The sequence below is a fragment of the Petaurus breviceps genome, unplaced genomic scaffold (genome assembly GCF_028583685.1).
Source record: "Petaurus breviceps papuanus isolate PSGF00001 unplaced genomic scaffold, PetGlider_PUasm1.0 90165, whole genome shotgun sequence".
Lineage (NCBI taxonomy): Eukaryota > Metazoa > Chordata > Mammalia > Diprotodontia > Petauridae > Petaurus > Petaurus breviceps.
The window spans coordinates 1-23,309 of NW_027187189.1; the positions used below are offsets into that span (position 1 = coordinate 1).

At 42.7% G+C, this 23,309-nt stretch overlaps 1 protein-coding gene across 1 annotated transcript in view; it reads right to left on the reverse strand.

Moving 5' to 3' along the window:
• Positions 1–255: 255 nt before the first annotated feature.
• The window catches only part of NTRK1 (neurotrophic receptor tyrosine kinase 1), a 35,332-nt gene continuing 12,278 nt past the window's right edge, over positions 256–23,309 (reverse strand). The window contains exons 5-15 of the mRNA XM_069107556.1: positions 22,531–22,661; positions 22,205–22,347; positions 11,639–11,777; positions 10,413–10,739; positions 9,534–9,551; positions 9,302–9,357; positions 8,743–8,845; positions 7,787–7,930; positions 5,406–5,536; positions 5,061–5,233; positions 256–637 (exon numbers count right to left, since the gene is read on the reverse strand). Coding sequence (XP_068963657.1) covers positions 256–637; positions 5,061–5,233; positions 5,406–5,536; positions 7,787–7,930; positions 8,743–8,845; positions 9,302–9,357; positions 9,534–9,551; positions 10,413–10,739; positions 11,639–11,777; positions 22,205–22,347; positions 22,531–22,661 — 1,747 coding nt within the window. The remainder of the gene's footprint in view (positions 638–5,060; positions 5,234–5,405; positions 5,537–7,786; positions 7,931–8,742; positions 8,846–9,301; positions 9,358–9,533; positions 9,552–10,412; positions 10,740–11,638; positions 11,778–22,204; positions 22,348–22,530; positions 22,662–23,309) is intronic.

The following is a 23,309-nucleotide window of genomic DNA, read 5'->3' on the forward strand; positions in this document are numbered from 1 at the left end:
TCTAGTTCAGAGCGCGTGCCTTTGGGGTCCTGCTATTCTGGGGAAGGGCAAAGGAGAATTTTTTCACTAGGAGGCCACAAGCAAATGTCATATAAACAGTATGTGAAATAAGTATGGCCCTCATGGTCTATGGCCTGTCAGAAAGACTCTAGGGTCACGGAATCCTGCCTATCCAACCAGGAAGTGACCTAAGAAATTCTCAAATCTGTTTGCACAGAATGGAAACTGGGGCCTAGGGAGGGCAAATGGGCCAGGTCATGTAGCCAACTCCCTGCTTTGGGCGTTTAGCAGGCCAAAACCGAGGTAGAAGGGGGTTGAAATCTTAGTCTGGAGACCAGGCTGAGTTGGTGGGATGTGTGGAGAGCAGGCCTCCAGAAGGGGGCTTGGGACTCTTACCCGGTAGTAATCAGTGCTGTAGATGTCTCGGCTCATGCCAAAGTCTCCAATCTTGACCACGAGCCCCTGGCCCACCAGGCAGTTCCGGGTGGCCAGATCTCGGTGCACAAAGTGCAAGCTAGCCAGGTAAACCATTCCAGCAGCCACCTGGCCCGCCACAGCCAGCAGCTGCCCCAGGCCTAGGGGCCCGGGAGCTGTGCCCACCCCACTGGCCAGGATCTTGGCATCTGGCCCATGAGACCTGGGTGGGAGAGGAAGATGAGTGAGTTCAGGGAGAGAGGAGGGAGACACATGTGAGCTGGCAGAGGAGACCTAGGGCTGACCAGGGTGGTGGAAAGGAGGGCTCCCATCTAGGAGGAAAAAGAGATAAAGGTGCCTAGACTCTGGAGCAACAGGGGGGAAGGATCAGGGACAGATGAGGGGAAAACAGAAATCCCAGCCACAGAGAAAGGGGAAAGGTGATCTAGGGATTCTTAAGCTTTACTCTGGCATCTGGCTCCTGAGGGAGGGACAGACACCTTTTCTCCAGCCCCCATCCTCCAACTGAATTTGGGGTTAAAGACTGAGTGGAATGAAAAGTGGTTGTTCTTAGAAGAAAGATGAGGGGATACTAACAGAAACAGAGTCCTGGAGGAGGGAAGAGAAAGGGAAAGATTTATTGGAGGTGAAGGATTAGTCACAGGAGTGGGGAACTGTGGCCTCGAGGCCACACCTAGCCTTCTAGGTCCTTGGGTGCAGCCTTTTGACCGAGTCCAAGTTTTACATAACAAATCTTTTTATTAAGGGGGTTTGTTCCATGAAGTTTGGATTCAGTCAAAGGGCCGCACTTAAGGACCTAGAGGGCCTGGAGGCTGCAGGTTACCCACCCCTGGAGGAGAAGAATAAAGATGAGTCTGCGTTGAATAAAAGACTAACATTTCTGAGGTGGGAAGGATGTAAAATAGCCAAATGGAACAGAAGTTAAGAACAAAGATGGTCTGAGTAGAGGATCTGGTACTAAGGATGAGGTATATGGATTGGGAAGGATGGAGAGATGGAGTTCATTCCTCAGCTAGGAAAAAAAATGTTTCAAGGGTAGGAGCCTAGAGGAGTATGTAGTGGATGGGGGAAGATGTCCCCTTCAAACTCAACATCTCAGAATCCACATTCATCATCTTCACCCCTACCCTCAAACCAGCTCCCCTCCTCACTTCCTTATTTCTCCTTATTTTTCCATCTTTCTCCACCTGGCTATTCAACTCGTCCAAAATCAAATCTATGATCTTTCTCCCTAAACCTGCTTTGTCCTTTCTCCTTCCTCCTTCACAATTTCTGGCCATGGAAGTGCTGTCCACCTGGTTTCCTGTGTTGAGAATTTTACAATGATCTTTGATTTTTTGTTTTGCCTGTTTTTCCTCTCCCCTCACTTCTCAAATTCAATCAGTTACCAGGTGTAGTCACCTCAGCCAAGTGTCTCACATCCATCCATCCCATCTATTATCACCATTGGCCTAATCTATGCTTTCATCACGACTAGCCTGGTCTATGAAAATAGCCTCTTTTAAAAAAAAATCTTTTCATGCCTTTGGTTTTTGCATTATCTTAATTTTCAAATAATCTTCCTCCCTCTTCTACTCTCAGAACCACTCCATCTGACAAAGATTTAAACATAAAGAAAAAAGCCGTTCAGAAAAATTAAATAATTGACCATGTCTATTCCACATGCCTATAGTCCCCCACCTCTGCAATGAATGGAAATTTATTTTCTCTATTTTCTTGGTCATTATAATTATAAATGACCAAGCTTGGTCATTATAATTATAAATGACCAAGCTTGGCCATTATAATTTGTTTCACTTTTTTTGTTGTTGTTCCCATTTACATGACTATAGTCTTTCTGGGCAAACCTCCTTAAGAAGTCTTCCCACTTTTCCTCTCTCTTCTACGACATTAATAGTTTACACTGCCATCTGACTAATTTTTCTTATGCTAAAATGTGGTCACATCACTCCTCTGCTCAGAAGTCATCTGGGGTTCCCGATGGTCTTCTGAGGAATGTGCAGATTCCTTCACACCCAAGACCTTCTGCAAAATGGCTCCACCGTAGCTTCCTAGCATATCTCATATGACTCCCTTCTACAAACTCTGTGTTTCAGCCAAATTAGACAATTTTCTGTTCTCCAAACACACATTTGACTCTTGATACTCTATGCTTTTGGCCATGTTTTTTTCTGTGTCTAGAATGTCCTTCCTCTCTCTTTTCCTCTTGAATTCCTTCCCATCCTTTGAAACCCAATCCAAAGACCACCTTCTTTTATTCAATCATCCTACCCCTTCAATTTTGTATTATACTTTTCTGTGTATGCATCAAATGAGATAATGTAGGTAAAGCCTTTTGCAAACCTTAAATCGCTATATAAATGCTAGTTATTGTCATCATCATTCTGTTCTCTTATTAGGCTGTATGCTCCACCAATGCAGGGACCATGACTTATTCAAGCTTTGTATCTCCCTCCCTTACTTCCATCTAGCATAGGGCCCTGTACACCTAGACTCAGTGAATTCTTCTTTTTTTTTTTTTTTAAGCAATCAGGGTTAAGTAACTTGCTCAAGGTTACATGGCCAGTTATTTCTGGGTGTGGTGCGAAGTATCTGAGCCCGGATTTGATCCCCAGGTCATCCTGACACTGGGGCCGGTGCTCTTACTTGCTGAGCCACCTGGCCACCCCTAAGCAATTGGGGTTAACTTGCTCAAGGTTACACGGCCAGGTGTTTCTGGGTGGGTAATAAATGTCTGAGCCCAGATTTGATCCACATGTCATCCCAACACTGGAGCCAGTGCTCTTACTCGCTGTGCTACCTGGCCGCCCCTACTCAGTGAATTCTTAATAAATGCTTACTGAATTGAATTAAATAGAATTCTCTCTGCTGCCCAGGCTTAAATACTTTGCAGAGGTTCCAAAAGTGGATGATGTCACCCCCTGGGGAATGCTGGAATGATCCAGGGGGGCAGTAGTAGCTTTGGGTGTAATTGAGCATTGAATAAAAATAAGGGGGCAATGGAAGCATAAGGAAAGAAGATAAGATGAGAAAAATTTGAAAAATCATTCATACATGTTTCATCTGTTGTGTAACAGAGTTAAAGTGATAGTGATAACATTATTTTCTGAATCAACACTCAAAACACAAGTTATAACCAACCAGTAGTCAAGTCAGCTGACAGGTCTTAACAAGCAAGTGTTGACAGGCAAGCATATCGTGCATTGCAGGGAAATCCAACATGCATCAGCAGGAATATGTGAGTATAATGACTTGTTTACAATACAGTTACATGACACAATACTGTATCATCAGAATTTCAATGCAGGAAAAAACCCACAGATTTACAATAAATTATTATATTTAAGATGCATCATTTAAAAATTGTATACATTTTTTAAATGATGCAAATGAAAAAAAAATTAAAGGTTTTAGGAAAGTAGATTTGCAAGGGGGTGCTGGGTAATTTTTTTTCTAAAAAGGGGCAGTAGGCCAAATAAGTTTGGGAACCTCTGCCTTAGAGTTATCTTTGACTCATCTCTCACCTCTTGTAAAGAGTCAGTCACCAGCTCCCACTGGGTCCTCTTTCAGAATGATTTTCCCTTCAGTCCCTTCATTACCACTTCTATGGCCACTACTCCAGGACCTCATCACTCATATCCTAGACTATCCAGCAACCTCCTAACTGTAATCCCTACCTCCAATTTCTAATCCCTTTAATCCAACAAATATTTATACAGTGCTTGCTATATTCAAAGGTCTTCACAGAGTTGGCAGAGTAATCCTTCCAAAGAACCCTTTAGATCAGGTTACTCCTCTGCTCAAAAACCTTTCATGACTCCCCATTACCTACCATAACATATGTTGGACTAATCTGGCCTTTGAATACTTTGGACATGAAATATATCAGTGGAACTCAGAAATGTTAGCAGAAATGTGTATGGGAATACCTTTAGAATACAGGTAGGGTGAAGTTGAGAAATATAATTAAGGCTATTCTCATCCCTCCCCCCTAAACTATTGTAGACATTTAGTATTTTTGATGCATTCATCATTTTATAGCAAACATAATTTAAAGGAAATGTATCATATGTATCAAAATTTTCTCATATCATCCAGATCATTAGCATTTCTCTAAAAGTGGTCTGGGAGAGGCCAACCAGGAAGAGTCCAAACTGCTTAGCAGGGTCCTCTGGGTCAGTCGCCCTCTGACCCCAAAATGCTTCTCTGACCTGTTTTCCTTCACATGTCCTGTGCTCCCACCAAAGGGCCAATCCTCCCCTGAACTCTTCCCTGCCTTCTAAAATGCCCTGTCCCTAGAAATTTGCAAATAGTCTCTCTGCCATCCCTGCAGATCTCTTCTCACCACTTAGCATAAACCATCCTTCTCTGTGTATAAGGCACCTCCCTGACTAGGCTGCAAATTCCTGCAGGAAAGTCTGCATCTTATATTTCTTTACACTTTCATCCAGCATCTATCAGCACTCATCACAGTAGACTCAGTAGTAATTTACCATATGAATGAATGAGCAAACTTTAGGGTAGGTGGAGAAGATGGGGAAGGCTCTGGAAGGGTGAAGTTGTGGAGGGATCAGGAAAGGTAGGGGCTGGGGGCTGTCAAACCAGGCCCCCAGAGGGCTACACACCTGAGGAAACGGTTCAGGTCTCCATGCTTCATGTACTCAAAGACCATGAGCAGTGGGCGGCCCTCTGTGCAGACCCCAAAAAAGCGGACAATGTGCTGGTGCTGAAGGACAGTCAGCAGCTCTGCCTCTCTCTGGAAGTCCTGACGGGCACTCTCAGACACCTCCTTTAGGGCCTGGTGTGGGTGGCATAGGGTGGGTGCACATGAAGGCCCAAGCATGTAGGCAGCCTCATGCTCATCCCCACCAGCCAGCCTAATGTAATTAGGTCCCCAATCCCTGCTGGTTGAAAGGGGGACCCATAGAACCAGGCTGTCTGGAGCACCCACAGAAGCCCTCTGAGCTTACCTTGACAGCCACAAGCATCTTGTCCTGCTCTGGAAGCAGGTTGTGACATTCAGCCAGGAAGACCTTTCCAAAGGCACCTTCTCCCAGCTCCCATTTGAGCACGATGTCTCTGCGTTTAATGTGATGGACACCTGGGGGTGGCGGGCAGTGTGGACAGTGACACAATGCAACACAACAATTATTGAGTGCTTACTGTGTGCAGAGGACAGTACTAAGGGGGTGGGAAGAGACAGGGAAAGGACACAAAATTTAGAGATGACAAAATCTCTGCTTTTAAAAGGCTTACAGTCTAGCCAGGGGATGAGACATCAACACAGACACCGCTTAATATCTCATGTTACAGAGAACTGTCAGGACCTGGGGATGTATCATTCTACCAAGGAAAAATATTAGCATGTAGCCTTCCTTCCAAAGCTTTGGGACCAGGTTGGGCGTGCCAACTGCAGGAGAGAGGAAGAAGAGCCTCTATTTGGAATGGGGGTGCTCTGCTTGTATGTGTCAGGAAGTTTGGAGGTTAAAGCATGTGAGGAGCATGCCTGGGGAGAGCTCAGCCTGAGGGTGATTTCAGTGAGTTTAAATTGGAGAGGAGTAGAAGGAAGGAAACTGAGTTCTGGTGGTTCAGGCCTGCACTCCCAGTTTCTGGTGACTGAGGGTGGTGGATGTCTTGAGCTGAGAGTTCTGACCTGCCATGGGCTAAGTGGACTGGGCACCCGTGCAAAGATGAAGCCTCAGGAGCAGGGGCCACCAGGTGGCCTATGGAGGAGTGAGCCAGCCCAAGTCGTTAACAGAGCAGAGCAAAGTTCCCACACCAATCAGAGGGGCTGGTGAGTAACCCCTGCACTTCCAGCCTGGGCGAGAGAGGGAGACCCAGCGGTCTCTCAAACACACACACACACACACACACACACACACACACACACACACACACACACACACACACACACACGATGGAGGTGGCTAGTTCCAGGGAAGTGGCTTACTAGGAACTCAAACCAGCTATTCTCAGAGACATATGAGAAAGAGACTAAATCACACTGAGTGTTGGCCTGGGTCCTCATCACCCTCACTCCCCTAAGCAATCTACCAAAAGGGGAGCAAGATGACAAGATGATAAGATGGGTCTCCTACAGAATGTATGAATCCTGGGTTTTCTGAGTCCCTAGTTTGGAAAGAGATTGGCAGCTAGTTGGAGCAGTGGACAGAGCATGTAACCTCTGCCTCATTTTCCACATCTGTAAAATGGGGATAATAATAATAATAAGAGTTGTTGTGAGGATTAAATGAGATAATAATTGTAGAGTATTTAGCATAGTGCCTGGTACATAGCACTATGTAAATGCTAGCTATTATATTATTAGGGGGACAAGATGACCAGGGACATGGGAGTTTCATAGCAAAGGAGAGAATTTGAGAAGTGTTTGAAAAATGCTGTATGAAGTCTGAGAGCAGAAGGTTGTGGCTGGCAGGGGCATCAGAGGAGGCTTTCTGGAGGAGGTAGCATTTGAGTTGGATTTCACAGATTTTGAGGATGGAAATGCAGGGGTAGAAAGGGAGGGGAGACATTCCAGATATAGAGGAAATGTATGAATGCCAGAGATAGCAGGATATGTGTAAAAAGCAAAGAACTTTGGCAAGAGCATACATTTGTGGACTGCAAGACAGTGTCAGGTTATGGAAGGCCTTGAATGGTAGGATCAGGAGTTTAAACTACTTGATGGGCAATAGGGAGTCATTTAAGATCTTTGAGCATAGGTGTGACAAACATAACCATGATTCTGGCAGTCCCATGGAAGATGGACAAAAGGAGACTAGAGTGGAAGTAAAAAAAACCTGTGAGGAAAGTCTTATAGTAGTTCAGTCAGGCAGAAATAAGGATCTCTACTGGGTCAGCTAGGTGATACAATGGATAGAGCACTGGGCCTAGAGGTAGGAAAACCTGAGTTCAAATTTGGCCTCAGACACTTACTAGCTATGTGACCCTAGGCAAGTCACTTAACCCTCTTTGCCTCAGTTTCCTTATCTGTAAAATGAGCTAGAGAAGGAAATGGCAAACCACTCCAGTATCTTTGCCAAGAAAACCCAAAAGGGGTCATAGAGAGTCAGACACAAGTGAAAACAGAAAGAACATAAAATATTTCCCTCTTATCTAGCAATTCATGATGTTAGGATAGGAGGCATGGTTTTATATTTTTTGCTAAATTACTGACTGGTAGACTCTCTGAGGCAGAATTTCTCTAGCCTGGGGTTAACCACAGTAGATGGGCAGAGAAGTAGGAGCTGGGCTGAGGAGGGCTCTGTGGCTGCCAGGCTAAATGTTAGTTTGAGTGACAAGAGCCATCATCTCACCAGTATGAAGGCTCATTTTCCCCATCCCCCCTTACAGGCATCACTGAAGTATTGTGGATTCTCAATGATGTGTCCCTGTAGCCCAGATCCCTTTCCCTCAGGAGAAAGGGAGCTGTTTCCCAGAGTCATGAAATGTAGGGACATAGCCAGACCATCCTCTGGAGCCAGCACCGCAGGACCTAGGAATGGGGAATAGGCAAGTCAAAAGAATACTGACAACCACTATGTCCCAGTCTCTTATCTCCCCCTCCATGTCCCCAGTGTCCAGACACCACCCCCAAGGGCATGGTCATATTAAGGTCAGGAGAGTAATCAAGAGATCCAACCATATTGTCCCCCAACCCAGACACCTGAGCATCTCAAAGTATGCGGGATTGGTTTTGAGACTGCAGAGCTTGGGGGCACTCTAGACAGAGAAGACAGGAGACCCGGAGGGTGGGGCACTGGAGGCTGCTCTTGGCTGAGCTCCTGATTAGCCTCAAGCCCCCACGGGTACTACAGACACCCCTCCCTCCCTCAGGACCCCAGGTCTCTCAGAATCACTTAGCGCTTGACTCTGATCCAGCCACAAATTAGTGGCTGGTGCTGTTGTTAATACTACCACACACACACACATACACAAACCCAGCCCCCAGAATACACACAAAGGGCGGAGTCAGGGTATCAAGAGAGACAGGAACACAGAAATGAAGAGAGAAATGCTGTGAAGGAGAGAAACAGAAAGGTGGAGATGCAGCCACATCAAGAAGCTGACACACAGAGATGCACCAAGACAGCGCGCGGCAGAAATGAAAAATGCTGAATGAAGGAGCAAAATTGATTAAATGGGCCAGAGAGGGTTTGAGCCGCTGAGAGGTGGGGACATACAGAAGGGCAAGGGACACTCAGGGAGATTGTGGAAAAACACGGAAACAACGAAACACAAAGAAAGAGACAGGGAGAGACAGAGAGACAGAGACATCATCTGGCCTAGGGCCATCCTCTAGCTCACGGTTGATTCCGAACTTGCTTCTCCGGCCACATTTGTTGAGAAGAAGAAGCAGGACAGAGAGAAAGAGGCAGGCAAAAACAGCAAGGCCCACTGCCACTGAGACCTGGGAGAGGAGGATAGGGTTGGACACGGGTGGGTCAAAGGTCGGCCTTAGGACCTCCAATTTCTCCAGACTCTCCCCACCTTAGGCTACTTTCTCCCCTCCCAATGGAACCCAATAGCTGGATTTACCCAAGCCCTCCACACCCTTCTCCTCTCTGTTTCATGGAGGACCCAGGTGTCATGTTATTTCCTCTCTCCCAATAGCCCCAATAGTACAGCTTTGACCCAGGTGGATATTGTCAGGTATTCCTGTCCATGAAGCCAGTCTATTGACACAGGAGGAATTATCAGTGGAAGGGGAGAAGGGCAGAGACTTGGGGGACATTGACATCATGAAAATGTGTTTGTTATTCTGGGTCAAATGAATTTGAGTCCAACCCTCCCCCATACACCCAGCAGTCCTCTATGTCTTAGCCAGCTTCCCCTAACTCTAATCAACCCTTGTCTCTGTTCTCACCCCAAAAGATGTGTCTTCTTTCTTCTCCACAGGGTCCCCAGAAGTGCTGTTGGTTGCTGTGTAAAAATGGAGAAGAGAAGACAGTGACAAGGTCTATACCTCCCCTTCAACTCAACTCCTATTTCTCTAAAGGAGGCCAAATGCACTCATGACCCCCTCCACCCTTCCCCAGTCAAAGACCTGGACCAAGTGTGCTCTCCTGACTCAGAGGAAATAGGAATGTAATACTTACCTCCTGGGGAATAAGAAACTGTGGAGGAGAAAAGAAGAAAAGAGGGTAAAGAGGCATCAGTGGGCTGGAGAACATTAGTGAATCTCAGTCCTTTCATCCCCTAGCTACATCCCCTCACCCAGCAGGGAAAAGAGGAATGAGCGACGATACCCATCTCAAGTGTGAATGTGGGGACAATGAGAAGGGAGGTCATTTCCCAGCTGGGTCACAGTAGTAGCAGAAATAGGGGGATGGAGTGGAGAATGAAGACATTGAAAAACAAGGGATGGAACAGTTATCTCTATCCCTTCTCTGATGGGCTACTGTGAGAGAAGGAGAGAGAGAACGCAGTGACACTGGGACCTGGAGCCCAGGTGCATGGGTCCCATCCCAGCCAGGCTGTAGTGATGATGAAGGTGGTGGAGATGGTGGAATGGGGCTGAGGAGCCCAAACACTGAAGAAAGAGTGAGGGGAGGGGCAGGAGCCCTGAGGAAGGAAGAAGAAGAAAGAGATCATGGATCATGGGAAATAGAATTCAAAGGGATTTTACTCCAATCCCTTCATTTGATAGGTGAGGAAAATGAAGCCTGAAAGAGGTGGAGGGAGTGACTTTCTTATGCAGAATAGGAGAACTGGAATTTGAACCTAGAACTTCTGACTCCCAATCCAATGTTCTTTCCATTACATCATGTTGGGATGCCAGAACCTCTGGTTGCCTTTCCCAGGACAGGTCACATAGTAGAGGGCCTTTCCTGTTCCAAACCTTGAGGAAGGGGTCAGGCTCTGAGGGAAGACTAAGGGGTCATGGTGTGTCTGCTCCACACCCAGATATGGGACTGGGCAGACCCCAAGTCTTTGTGTGTGTCACAGGGATGGGGGATTCTGGGAGGGCTGCCTACCAGGGATGGGATCCTCAGGGTTGAAGTGGAAAGGATTGTCCATGAAGGAGACTATCACAGAATCGGTGGCCCGTCCCCCAGGGTTGGAGGCCTCCAGGGTATAATTGCCATTGTTGACATGTGTGGGCTGGTTAAGTCGTAGGCATCCATGCCTCATGGTCTCATTGGCCGCCTGTTCCAGGAACTCCGTGAAGATGAAGGTGGTTTCATTGAGCAAGTGGCCATTGAAGCGCCACATGAGGGTGGGGGGTGGCTGCCCATCCACAGAGAAAGGGATGCACCAGTGGTGCTGGGAGACTGCGTCTTGGAGATGCACTCTGGATGCAACTGTGGCCCAGAAGGGAAGGGGGAGAGACAAAGACAGAGCCCCAGAATCAGAGAATTCACAGCTAGAAGGGTCATTAGAGAGCATGCAATACAATCCCCTCATCTGACAGGTGAAAAATGGGAGGCCCTGGGAAATTCAGTGACTTGCCTGAGGTAACAGCAATTAAACAGTAGAGCTGGGGTTTAAACTGAGGTTCTCTGTCTCCAAATCCAGAGCTCTTTCCATTACCCCATGCCCAGATGACCTGGGACAAACTATACTGTAGACTAAGGAAATTAGGCTTTGGGCCTAAGACATAAGATACTGGGCTTTAGAAAGAAGTTAGATACTAGGATTATTTTGTAAAAAGACCTAAAGAGCGTTGGATTTCAAGTCTAGTAAAATTGGGCTGTTGGTTTAAAGAAAACTTAAGCAACAAGCCTTTTTGGAAAATAAAATTTGGAAAAATAAATAAAATAATTTTTTTTGGGGGGGGGGATGAAAGTGGGAGGCAAACCTAGGAAAACTGGCCACTGAGCCTAGAAAAACTCAAATGGGAAAGGGACTTTTTAAGTTAAAAAACAGGGATATGAGGCCAAGGGGCCTAAAAACAATTGGATAGTAGATATAAAGGAACCAAATATCAAGGAGAAAAGAAAACAGGCTGTGGGACTAAAGAAAATCTAATTATCTCAATCATTCAAGTCTTTGCCCTGGAAAAATCCTACCCCCAGACCCCTAAATGCTGGTCTCTGTATCAAGTTCTCCTGGGACTTTGAAGGAACAGCTGTGGGGCAGCTGTGGACACCTCCCCCCCCCCCCATGCCTCCCATTCCCCATACCACATCCCCTTGGAGCTCAGGCTTAGAGAAGACAGAAAGATCTTGCCCCCAAGAGACCATGGAACCCAAGGACTCACAGGTAACGTTGACCTGGACAGAGACCTCAGCCCGGCCCACATCATTCTCAGCCCAGCATGTCACATTCTTTCTGTTGAGGTCGCTGGAGACATTGACCAGCATCAACCATAAAGAAGACAGATTCCCAGACTCCAGGGGCTAAGAGAGAAGAGGATCAGATCAGGGAGAGCCTTCTAGAAGAAGCCAGGATTTATAAAATCTACAACTGGAACAGGACTTGGAAAACTTCTTGTTGAGCCCCTTTATTTTACAAATGGAAGAAACAGAGGTACGAAGAAATGAAGTGATTTACTCCAAGTCACAAAGCAATACTAGGATTCAAAATTCTGACTCCAAATACCAGTGGTTGCTCCAATTCCAGGGACCCAGGTGACGGGAAAGCATATCGCAGCCTTAAAGGGGTGGGGGACAGACTAAATATTCTCCAGAACTGGGAACTCTTGTGATCTCTTCTGGCTTTGGATATACAGGAAAAGAGATTTTATAACCCAGAGGATAGAGAACTGAGGAAGAGGAGTAAATAGTCTATGGAAAGTAATAGAATCAGTGAAATGCTTCTTCCTTCTCTTTTTGTATTTATGCCTCCCTGAAAACTAGAGCTCTATCAGGGGAAAAGTGCATAGTACATGCCTAACAAATACTTGTCCAATTAATTTAATGAATACATGAATGAAAAAGTCTGAGAACCTAAAAGGAAGAAGAAAAAAAGACATGTGTAACCCAGAGACACAAATCTCCTGTATCTTGTTCCAAACCTATTTATTCTTGCTTTACAAGAGTTCTAACAAACTCACTGATGTGTCTTCTCAGTCTACAGCACACTGAAATCCAAACACACAACATGCTAAAAGCCAAAAATGGTCACGGGAAGGGTTCTACATCAGAGGCAGACACACTAATAGCTGTTAGAAGTGGCAGCTGATGGTAAAAGAAGAAAAAACAAAACTCTACAAAGATAAGAATTGGAAAAGTGGAAGGGGCAAATGGCACCCTTTCAACTTGCCTCAATTTCTTAGTAATATATCTATATTCAGGATCCTGAGTCAACAATGACTCACCATTTCTATGTGACTTTAAGGTAGGAATATGCTAGTAAATGTTTAATAACTATCTCTCCCTCCCTACTCCACCCTCATCCCCACTCCCCAAAGTACCCAAGAAACACACCTTTAATTTGCATTATTAATACTTTCTCAAATATAGACAATCAAGAAAACAATAAATCAAGCCCTGATTTGTAGATCTGTCTATGGTACAAATGCTCACACTGAAAATTTCACAATAGGTTCTGGAATCCTATTTCAGCTGGTTCCAGCACACCCTTATCTTAAGGTTTACAAATCATTTTTCATAGAACAACCCTATGAGGTAGTTATTGCATGTTTTAGTTCTCTGTATTAGTGTCTTAGTTCCCTACTAGACTGCAAACTCCATGGGGACAAGAATTAAGTCTCACCCAAGCCTTTTATCTTCTCTGGCACTAAGCAACAATGTTGTGCACGTAGGAGGTATTTCTTTTTTTTTTCTGTTACATTGCAAGTACTCTTATCCCCATTTTATGGTTGAGGAAACTGAGGCCCAAAGAAGTCAAGCAATTTGTTCTGACTGGCAAAGCCAGAACTCAAACCTAGGCTTTTTAAATTGAAAGTGCTCTTTCCATAGCACCCCAAGGACAGTTACATTCAAGGACTGAAAAGCAATCAGGAGGAAGATGGACTAGACTTTTTCTGCTTGGTCCTTCAGGGCAAAACTAAAAACAAAGGGTAAAAATGGCAAAGGGGAGGATTTAGATTTGACTTAAGTATAATGTGAACTAAAAACTGGAGCTGTTCAAGAGTAAAATGGGTTCCCTGGGGAGGTTGTGAGCTCCCCTTCTCTAGAAGTCTTCAAACAAAGGTTGGATGACTCATCTAATCTGTTAGATATGTCACAAAGGAAATGCTTCTTCAGGTATGGTTTGGACCAGGTGTCCTCCTAACTCCAAAATTCTGTAATTCCGTGATCTCAGAATCACAGGACAGCAGAGCAAGGAGGGAACTTGGACCATATGATATTAGAGCATAAAGAATAAAATAATAGAACTTGAAAAGACATTAGAGTATAGATGTTAGAGCTGGGAGAGACTTTAAGAGAAAGTGTGAACACAGAATGTTAGAACTAGAAAAGACTGTACACCACAGAACGCTAGTGCTAGAACATACCTTAAGACACAGAACGTCAGAACCTTAGAGAACACTGAGTCCAAGTCTTTCATTTTCCTAGCAGAGAAAACTGAAGCCAAGACTAGGAAATGACTTGCCCAAGATCACATATTGAGTTAATGGCCAGGACAAGGAGTCAGGAATTCCCTCCTTCTCAGACAGTCTAGAGCTCTTTATTTTATACATAGAGCAATAGATGGGTCAGTGTTTTCCAGGGGAATTACCAACAAGAATAAGAAAGAGCCGGGGTTCTAGCTTACAACAAGGATGGACAGCAGGGAAAATTCTACAGTAACTTAGGCCACTATATATAAATATATATATATATATTATATGTGTGTGTGTGCGCGCATACACATACATACACACACATATACTTAAAGTTCAGGTTTGTCTCCATACCAGTAGAGAAGGTAAAGGAGTAAATAACTCTCCAGGATATAAGGGAGAATGAAATGCTCCTTAACAAATAGAAGGACTTTAATAAGAAAACAAAAAAGGAAAAGGATATGAAGAAATAGAGAGAACTCTTGACCTGTGTTAGGAGATTGAAGGTCATGGATTGAGACCCAGGAGAAGGGGAAGATAGATCACTGAACATTTTGGACTAAAGAACAGATGAGGCTCTTCCCAAAGAAGAGGGATGAATCTCCTGAAGAAGAGGTCATGCTTTTCCTTAAAAGAAATACTTGTGTGGACCCATTGGTGCCATGGAATAAGAGATAAGAGAAGCCTTCCCAGGCATGTATCCAGGACATGACAGAAGACCTTTCAAGAATTGTCCATCCTCACCCAGAAATAACTGGCTGTGTAACCTTAAGCAAGTTACTTAACCCCGATTGCTTTAAAAAAAAAAAAAAGAATTGTCCATCCATTTCTGATGATTCACATGGGCCCAAATGACACTGATAAGGAATCTAGAAAGCATTGTTAAAGATCACTAAATCTTGGGCAAGAAACTAAGTCTCAGGAGCACGAAATGATACTTGCCCTTTAAAGGCAAGAAGTCAGAAGTGAAGCAGATTTGGGAAATAAATAGTTAAAAAAAACATTATTTGAGAATGAGAATTGAATTTCTGGACCATGATATAAAATATAGGAATGACAGGCTCCTGGTCAAGGACGAAGCATACCTGACAAGCACTAATGTAAGAATGAATTTGCCTGGAGTCTTGCAAATCTAATAAAGAGTGACTTAAATTAAGAAAGAAGGCAAAAGGAGGTTATTGCCAACATATACCCAGCAAGCTAGATACCATAGATAACAGCATCAATGCAGGAAGAAGAATAGCCCTGAAGATACCCAAATGTTCATAAGATACAAAACCCAAGAAACAAGATGATAATAACTTCAGATGTCTATACATAAATGTACAAAGTATGGTTAAAATGCAAGACAAATTAGAGAGACTAATATCTGAGGAGTCAAAATTACTTTATAAGCCTCAGTGAGACTTGGTAGGACAAAACCCAGGACTAGAATACAGTTCCTTCTTCTAAATGAATAAAATGGGTAAAGAGAGTCAGTGAAATAACACCATACACTAAAGCAATATGGTCATGTAAGGAAAACCACAGGGAGAAAAAATAATAGAGAATACTGGGGTGAAGAACCACAGAGGCAAGAACAGAAGTGACATGGTTATTGGAGTATATCATAGGCCAGATGATAGGTATAGAGACTTGGAATAGATTTGGAATTTCACTAGAATAAGGAACTCTTCGGTAAAGAAACTCCTTCTACCATGAATGAATGCAGGTCAACTCTTTTTTTTTTTTTGTCAATTTATATTCTTAGAGCAGGAGTGGAGAACCATGTGACTTTCTAGGTCCTTGGGTGCAGCCTTTTGATTGAGTCCAAGTTTTACAGAACAAGTATTAAAAGGATTTGTTCTGTGAAGTTTGGAGTCAGTCAAAGGGCCTTGAGGTCACAGGTTCCCCACCCCTATTTTAGAGATTTACCTAGCACACTAAGAGGATAAGTGATATGTTCAGGGTCACACAGTCAATATGTGTCAGATTGAAAACAAGGTTATCATGACTCTGAGGTTAGCTTTCTATCCAATACACTTTACGGCTTCTAAACAGAGCTGCCAATTATTTCTTGATTTGCTTTGATGATAATTTCATCTTCAAATGGTAAAATAATGAGAGGCAGCTAGAAGCCACAGAGAGTAGAGCATTAGACCTGAACTCAGGAAGACATGAGTTCAAATGTAACTTAAGACACTCATCAGCTGTGGTATCTGAAGCACCTGGGAAAATAATTTAACCTCTCTCTGCCTCAGTTTCCTCATCTGTAAAAAAAGAAAAGCACCTTCTCCCGGGGCTGCTGTGAGGATCAAGTTAGATGGCATTTATAAAGTACTTTGGAAACCTTAAAGTGCTATATAAATGCTAGCTATTAATATTAACTATCATAACGTTTATCTTGGATCTGATTCTCAACAAGGAAAAGACTGGTTTGTGGTGTAGAAAGCATGGGAATCTTTGGGGGAATTCTGTCTTAGAATTCATGATAGAGGGGTGGCTAGGTGGCACAGTGAGTAGAGCACTGGCCCTGGAGTAAGAAAGACCTGAGTTCAAATTCTACCTCAGATACTTAACATTTACTAGCCATGTGACCTTGGGCAAGTCACTAAACCCCAATTGCCCTGCTTTCCCTCCTCCAAAAAGCAAAAAAGAAAAAAGAAAAAAAGAATTCATGATAGAGAAGAAGAAAGTCAGGCATTCCAACAAGCACCCTAGATAGCAGGAGAGTAGACCTCAAAACATTCAGAAAGAGGATATGTCAAATCTCATGGTCTCAAATTCTACAAGCAAAGTCAGTTGAGGAATAAAATTCTGAAGACACAAAGAGATAGAGTTCTGATGAGAAAAAAAAGGAGAGATGTGTAAGGGATCAATGTGGAAGCATAGGGATCTTATCAAGCAGTTTAGATTTCAAAAACAATAAAGCAGACAAAAGCAAGGGCAGGTAATAGAGAAGGATGAGACATTTGTTTAAAACACACACACACACACACACACACACACACCAATTGGGGTTAAGTGATTTGCCCAAGGTCACACAGCTAGTAAGTGTCTGAGGCTGGATTTGATTCAGGTCCTCCTGACTCTATCCATCACCTAGCTGCCCCTGATGAGGCCTTTCTTGATCTTTCTCCCCTCCCCCACTAGCTTCTACTTTCTTCCCCCATAATTATTTTGTATATGCTCATTCATGTACATATTGTCTTCCCTAATAGGATGTAAGTTCCTTAAGGGAAAAGAATTTCTTTTTTATCTTTTTATCCTCTGTGCTTAGCACAGTGTCTGGCATATAGCAGAAGCCTAGTAAGTACTTGCTAACTGATGAATATATGGTCCACTAGGAACAGTGCCAGATGTGCTAAAGATTAGAATTTGTTGAGGATGAGGAATGCCAAGGACAATATAAAGGCTTAATTTCTTTTTTAGTGATATTGGGGGAAAAATAGAATACCTCAAGGTGACTAGGTTGACACTCTAATGGATCTTAGAGAGAAGGCAAGACTACTCAGTTCTGGTTTTGCTTCTGTTTTTTTCTGCCAAAGAAAATGAACTTTGAATGGGAAAAGACAGAATAAAAATAACTAATAGGGGACCTGGATTAGAGTGTCTCTAAGGTCCTTTCCAACACTAAAGCTATGATCCTATAACTCAGCTATCCTTGATGAGTTCAAATCACCAAGCTCAAATAAAATGCATCCTACTATGCTTAAAAAACTGCTAGATGTGACTACAAATTAATTTTGAAGTATCATGGATAACAGAAGAGATAACACAAGATTGGTGATGGGGAAGTATTGTCTTGATTTTTTTTTTAAACTGAAAAGAATCACCTTTGAATTATTAAGATAGTGAGCCTTACTTTGGTTCCTGGCAAAATTCTGGAACATATTAATTAAAGTAATGGTTATTGAACATGTAGGAGTGATGATCACAAAGGACCATACTGGCTTAATCAAGAATGGGTCAGGACAAACTAACCTCATTTCCTTTTTTTAGTAGAAATGCTAGGCAAGATCCTAGACGAGGAAAATTATTTAAGGCAAAATTTGCCTAGATTTTAGCAAAACATTTGATAAAGTCCCTCAAGCATTTCTTATGAAAGAGATGAATAGGTATGGGCTAGATGATAGTAGTTAGGTGTATTTGTAGCTGATTTAAGTCATTGAATCCTGGAAGAGGCAGGATTCAAATTCAGGTTCTAGATTCATCTTGAGATTTAGCCCTCTGTCCATGGTGGCATGTGCTGATTGCCTCTCTGTCTCTCCATTTCACAGAGTGACAAAATTTCAGAGTTGAAAATAATAGTCAGACCCAAAGACTAAACATTAATGTTTCAATATCAACTTGGATTCAAGTCTTTAGAGAACGCCCCATGAATCCATGCTTGATTTTTTGATGTTTCACATTACTATTGGGATGGTTAGATGGCACGTTTATCAAATTTGTTGATGACACAAAGTTGGAGGGGGTAGCTAATATATTGAATATGTATTATTATGAACCATTTGTGCCTGACCTGTGGTAGAACCTTCCGAGCTCATGGTGGACACACTATATCTTGACCCAACAGAGTGATGCCATTTTGGTCCTCTTTGAGAACAAAGGACAACAATCAACCAACACTGGATAATAGTCATGATCCCAAAAGACTAACAGGTTCAAATATTAAGCTGAATCTAGTAAGAAGAAGCGAAAAAGGTATAAACATAAAGTCTTACTCTTGAGTTCAAGAAATCAGTTTAACAAGTACATGATATAGAGGGATTGAGAGATGGCAATTTATCTGAAAAAAAGATCTCTGGGTTTTATACAAGTCAACAATATAATATGGCAGCCCGAAAAAAAATTATACAATCTTAGCTACTTTAAGAGAGGGATAGTGTCCAGGAATAGGGAGATGATGGTCCCACTTCACTCTGCCCTGGTCAGGACACATTTGGAATATTTGCATTCAGTTATGTGTATGACATTTTAGGAAAGACACTGGAGTGTGTCCAAAGGATTTCTTGAACAACCTAAAATTGTTTAGTCTAGAGAAGAGAAGACAAAGAGAACATGAAGACTGTCTTCCAGAATCTGGAGTGTTGCTATATGAATGATGAATTAGAATTGCTCCTCTTAGTCCCAGAGGGCAAAACAGGAGAGATGGATAGAAGTTAGAAAGATGCATGTTTAGGCTTGAAAAAACTTAATTTTCTTTGCTTTTTTTTTTTGGAGGGCAATTGCGGTTAAGTGACTTGGCCACGGTCACATGGCTAGTTTTTTGTGTGTTAACTGTCTGAGGCCAGATCCGAACCCAGGTCCTCCTGACTCCAGGGTCAGTGCTCTATTCACTGCACTACCTAGCCACCCTGAAAAACCTTAATTTTCTAACCATTATGGAGTTATCTTAAAGTGGAAGGGCAGGTAGTGGCTTGCCCCTCAATGTAAATCTTTACACTAAGGGTTAAGGACCATTGGTCAGAGATGTTACAAAAAGGGTTTTTTCCTAAAATATGAGTTGTACTACATGATCTCTGGGGCCCCTGTCAACCAGGGGTGTGCTGGAATCAGTTCACACTAGCTCACAAGCGCCAATTGTTAAATTTTAGCATGAGCATTTATACCTCAGAAATCAGTAAAGCTACGAATTACAGCTTAATTTACTACTTTATTGTCTAGAAAATTATAGAGAAAATGTTAATAATGCAAAATAAAATTAAAAGTATATTGTTAGCACCTTTTTTTTCCCCCAGAGGGCTGCTTGTTAAATATTTACCAGTGTACTATTTCAATTCTGAGATCTTATCATTTTGTGGAATGGAAAGGTAAAGAGGCAATGATAGAATGGTACCATGAACGATAAATTACTCTAGAGATTAATCTAGAACCAAGACTGGATCCTGACTACCTATATAACCATGGGAAAGTCAACTGACCTCTTTGATCCTCAGTTTCCTGAAATGTCAAAATGAATCAGTTGGAATAAATGACCTCTGAAGTCTCTTCCAATTCCAAATCTATGATCCTATGGTTGACTGGAGAGGAAGATGGATCCTTGGGAAGAGAAATCAGACCTAGGATAAGTGCCCAAAACTTGAGGACAGAATATTTGGGTCAGATGCCAGTGAAGAATAATAACAGTCCCCAAGGATGGTGGCTAGAGCCCACTTCTGTCCTTTGTACCTCAATTTCTTCATTCTATGGTCCTGAGACTGTTAAAAGCAAGACCTGGTCATGAATCCTACAGCTACAGGAATAAGAAAGAAAAACCAGTGCTTTGTAATGTGTAATACAAATGAGAGAAATCACAAGGTATAGCGGAAGGAGCCTTGGCTGGGGAATTCAAGGGCTGACTTTGAACTCAGAAATGTGAATTTATAGGATCAAAGATTTAGACCTGGAACTAGACAGGGACCTTAGAGGTTAAAGGATCACAGATACAGACCTGAAAGGGACCTCAGAAGCCCAGAAGTGCAAGCACTCATTTTACAGATAAGAACTCTGGATCTGGATTCAGGAAGATTCAGTTCAAATCCTGAATCAGTTACTTATTAGCTATGTGACCCTGGGCAAGTCACTTAACCTCTGTCTGCCTCAATTTTTTTCAACTATAAAATGGGAATAATAATAGCATCTACCTCCCAGGATTGTTGTAAAGATCAAATGAGATGTTTGGAAAGTTCTTTGTAAACCCTGAAGGACCATATAAATGCTATTTATCTATGATTATTGTCATTGTGATGATGATGATGATGCCAATGATATGACTTGTCCAAGGTCACATAGGTACTAAGCAGTTGAGACAGGGTTTGAATCCCCTCCCAATCTGGTCCAAATCCTCCCCTCATTTTATAGATGAGAAAACTGAGATCTAGACTGTTTAAGTGACTTGACCAAGTCACAAAGACTTGGGAATAGAATCCAGATCCTCTTACTCCAAATTCTCCTGCGCCAGTGAATTCAAACTTGACTCCTTCAAAATCTAGCTATGAAACCTCAGGCAGATCACTGTACCCCTCTTAGCTTCCTCATTTATAAAAATGAGAATTATTTACTCTGATATACCTGCCTCCCAGCTAGGTGGTATGGTGGATAGAGTCAGGAAGACCTGAGTTCAAATCCAACCTCAGACACACACTAGTTGTGTGACCCTGGATAAGTCATATCATCATTTTAACCCTGTTTGCCTCAGTTTCCCCATCTGTAAAAAGAGCTGGAGAAGGAAATAGCAAACCACTCCAGTATCTTTGCCAAGAAAACCCCAGGTGTGGTCACAAAGAGTCAGGCACAATTGAAATGACTGAGCAATAACCTGCCTCACAGGACTTTTATAAGAATCAAGAAAAATTAACAGATATTTTCATAGTGCTTTAAGGCTAACAAAGCACCTTCCCTTCAACTACCCTATCAGGAAAGTTTACAAGCATTATTATTCCAGTTTTACATATGGGGAAACTGAGGCTCAAAAAAGTAAAGTGATTTGTCACATTGCCAGTAAATGACAAGTGTCAGGATTTGAACTCGTGACTTCTGACTATATTTGGTGCTCTTCCCACTGCTTCACTGACTGTATCTTCCTATGAAATAACACATAAAAGAGTCTTGTTGAACTATTGAGCACTATACAAATGCAAATTATCATTATAATTCTTTAGAATACAATTATTCTTATAATTCCTCACAGGAACATGGGTTTAAGGCTGATTGAGACAATCTAGTCTACCCTTTCATTTTGCAAATGAGAAAACTGAAGTCAAGACAGATTGAATCAACTTGCCCAAGGTCTCCCAGGTAGCAACTGTATTTGCACATGGGTCTTTTTACTCTCAAGCCATTGTGCTTTCTGCTATACTCTGTTTCCTCCCAATTATGCTCTTCCTGTTGGACTCATTCACCCTGGGAGTAAATAGAGTTTCTTCCTGCACCAGGACACTGTAAGTCCTATTAGGGATGGGGATACAAGGGATGGGTCAAGGAAGCCTAGGAGTCACCTTCTATCTTGGCTGTTTCTTACCCTTCCCATCATTTAGGATACAGGAAGAACACCTAGAGATGAGGCTGGGGATGCTGTGGTGTAGATGAGTGTTCTCCACCCTCTTCTGTTCTGCCACCCATGGGAAGGTCCCCCAAGGACATGGTCTTTTTGTTTCCCTAGCATTTAGCACAGTTTGACTGGGTTCCAGGGTATGGAGGGGTTCTCTTTTCATTCTCTCAGCATTTATCTCCATGCCTCTGTCTCCACCCCACTGTCAATGTTTGGCATCTGAGTGTCTCCTTTTTTGTGTGCCTCTTTGGGTATCTCTGTTTCTCTTTCTATTTCTTGGTGCTTTCTTTGTTTCTATCTCTTACCATCACAGTGGCAAACTCAGACAGTTCTTCAGTATTCCAGCCAGTCCAACTATGGCCTTGGCTCTCTGCCTGACAATGCAGTGTCACATTGTCACCTATATCCACTGTGGTATTGAATGGCTCAATCTTCAGCAGGGGCACTCCTAGTACAGAGAAAAGAAAGATCATCAGATGTAGGGTCCAAGCCTGCCCTCTTACCCCTGAGCAGTGGCTGACCTCCTTAATCATAGAACCTATCTCCTTAGCACCAATGGTGCCCCCCAAGCCTAGACACTGTCCATCCAACCAACCCCAGAGACTCATTCCTCTGCTCCAATTCCACCTACCACAGCTGTCATTGGTTATGACAGCAGAAGGACCCTGGCACGGAAACCCCAGTTTGGCCAGCCCTTTGTCCTCCCAGTGCTGCAGCCATTGAAGGGCACAGGAACAGTTTAGGGGGTTTCCAGTCAGAACCCTAAGAGAGAAAGCATGAGGATTCATTGAAGAGGCATACATCACTGCATATTTATTACATTCAATGAACTCACTCATAAAACAGAAGATAGTAGAATGGATTAAAAAGCAAAATCCAATGCTTATTTTTTTTTTTACAAGACACACACTTGAAACATAAAGATTCAAACTGAGTCAAAAGGGGCTAGAATAAAATCTATTATGCTTAAGCTACAATCAAAAAAAATTGGGGCAGCAATCAGGGCTTCAGACAAAACAAAAACAAAGATACTTGGTTAAAAGAGATAAACAAGGAAACCACATGATACTTAAAGACGTCATAATAGCAATACTTAACACACATGCACCAAATGGTATAACATCTAAATACTTAAAAGTTAAGTTAGTTATAAGGAAAAATAGTAAAACTATAATAGTGAGAGTTCTCAATGTACTTCTTTCAGATTTAGAGAAATCTAACAAAAAGGAAAAAGGAAAAGAAATATATTTAAGAACCTGAACATAATGTGAGAAAAGTCAAGTCAAAAAGCATTGTTAAGCATCTATTATGTGGCAGGTACTGTGCTAAGCACATTAGCACATCTATATCTGATAGATCTCTGGTGATTACTAAATGAAAATTGAACGGGGTATATATATTTCTCAGCTG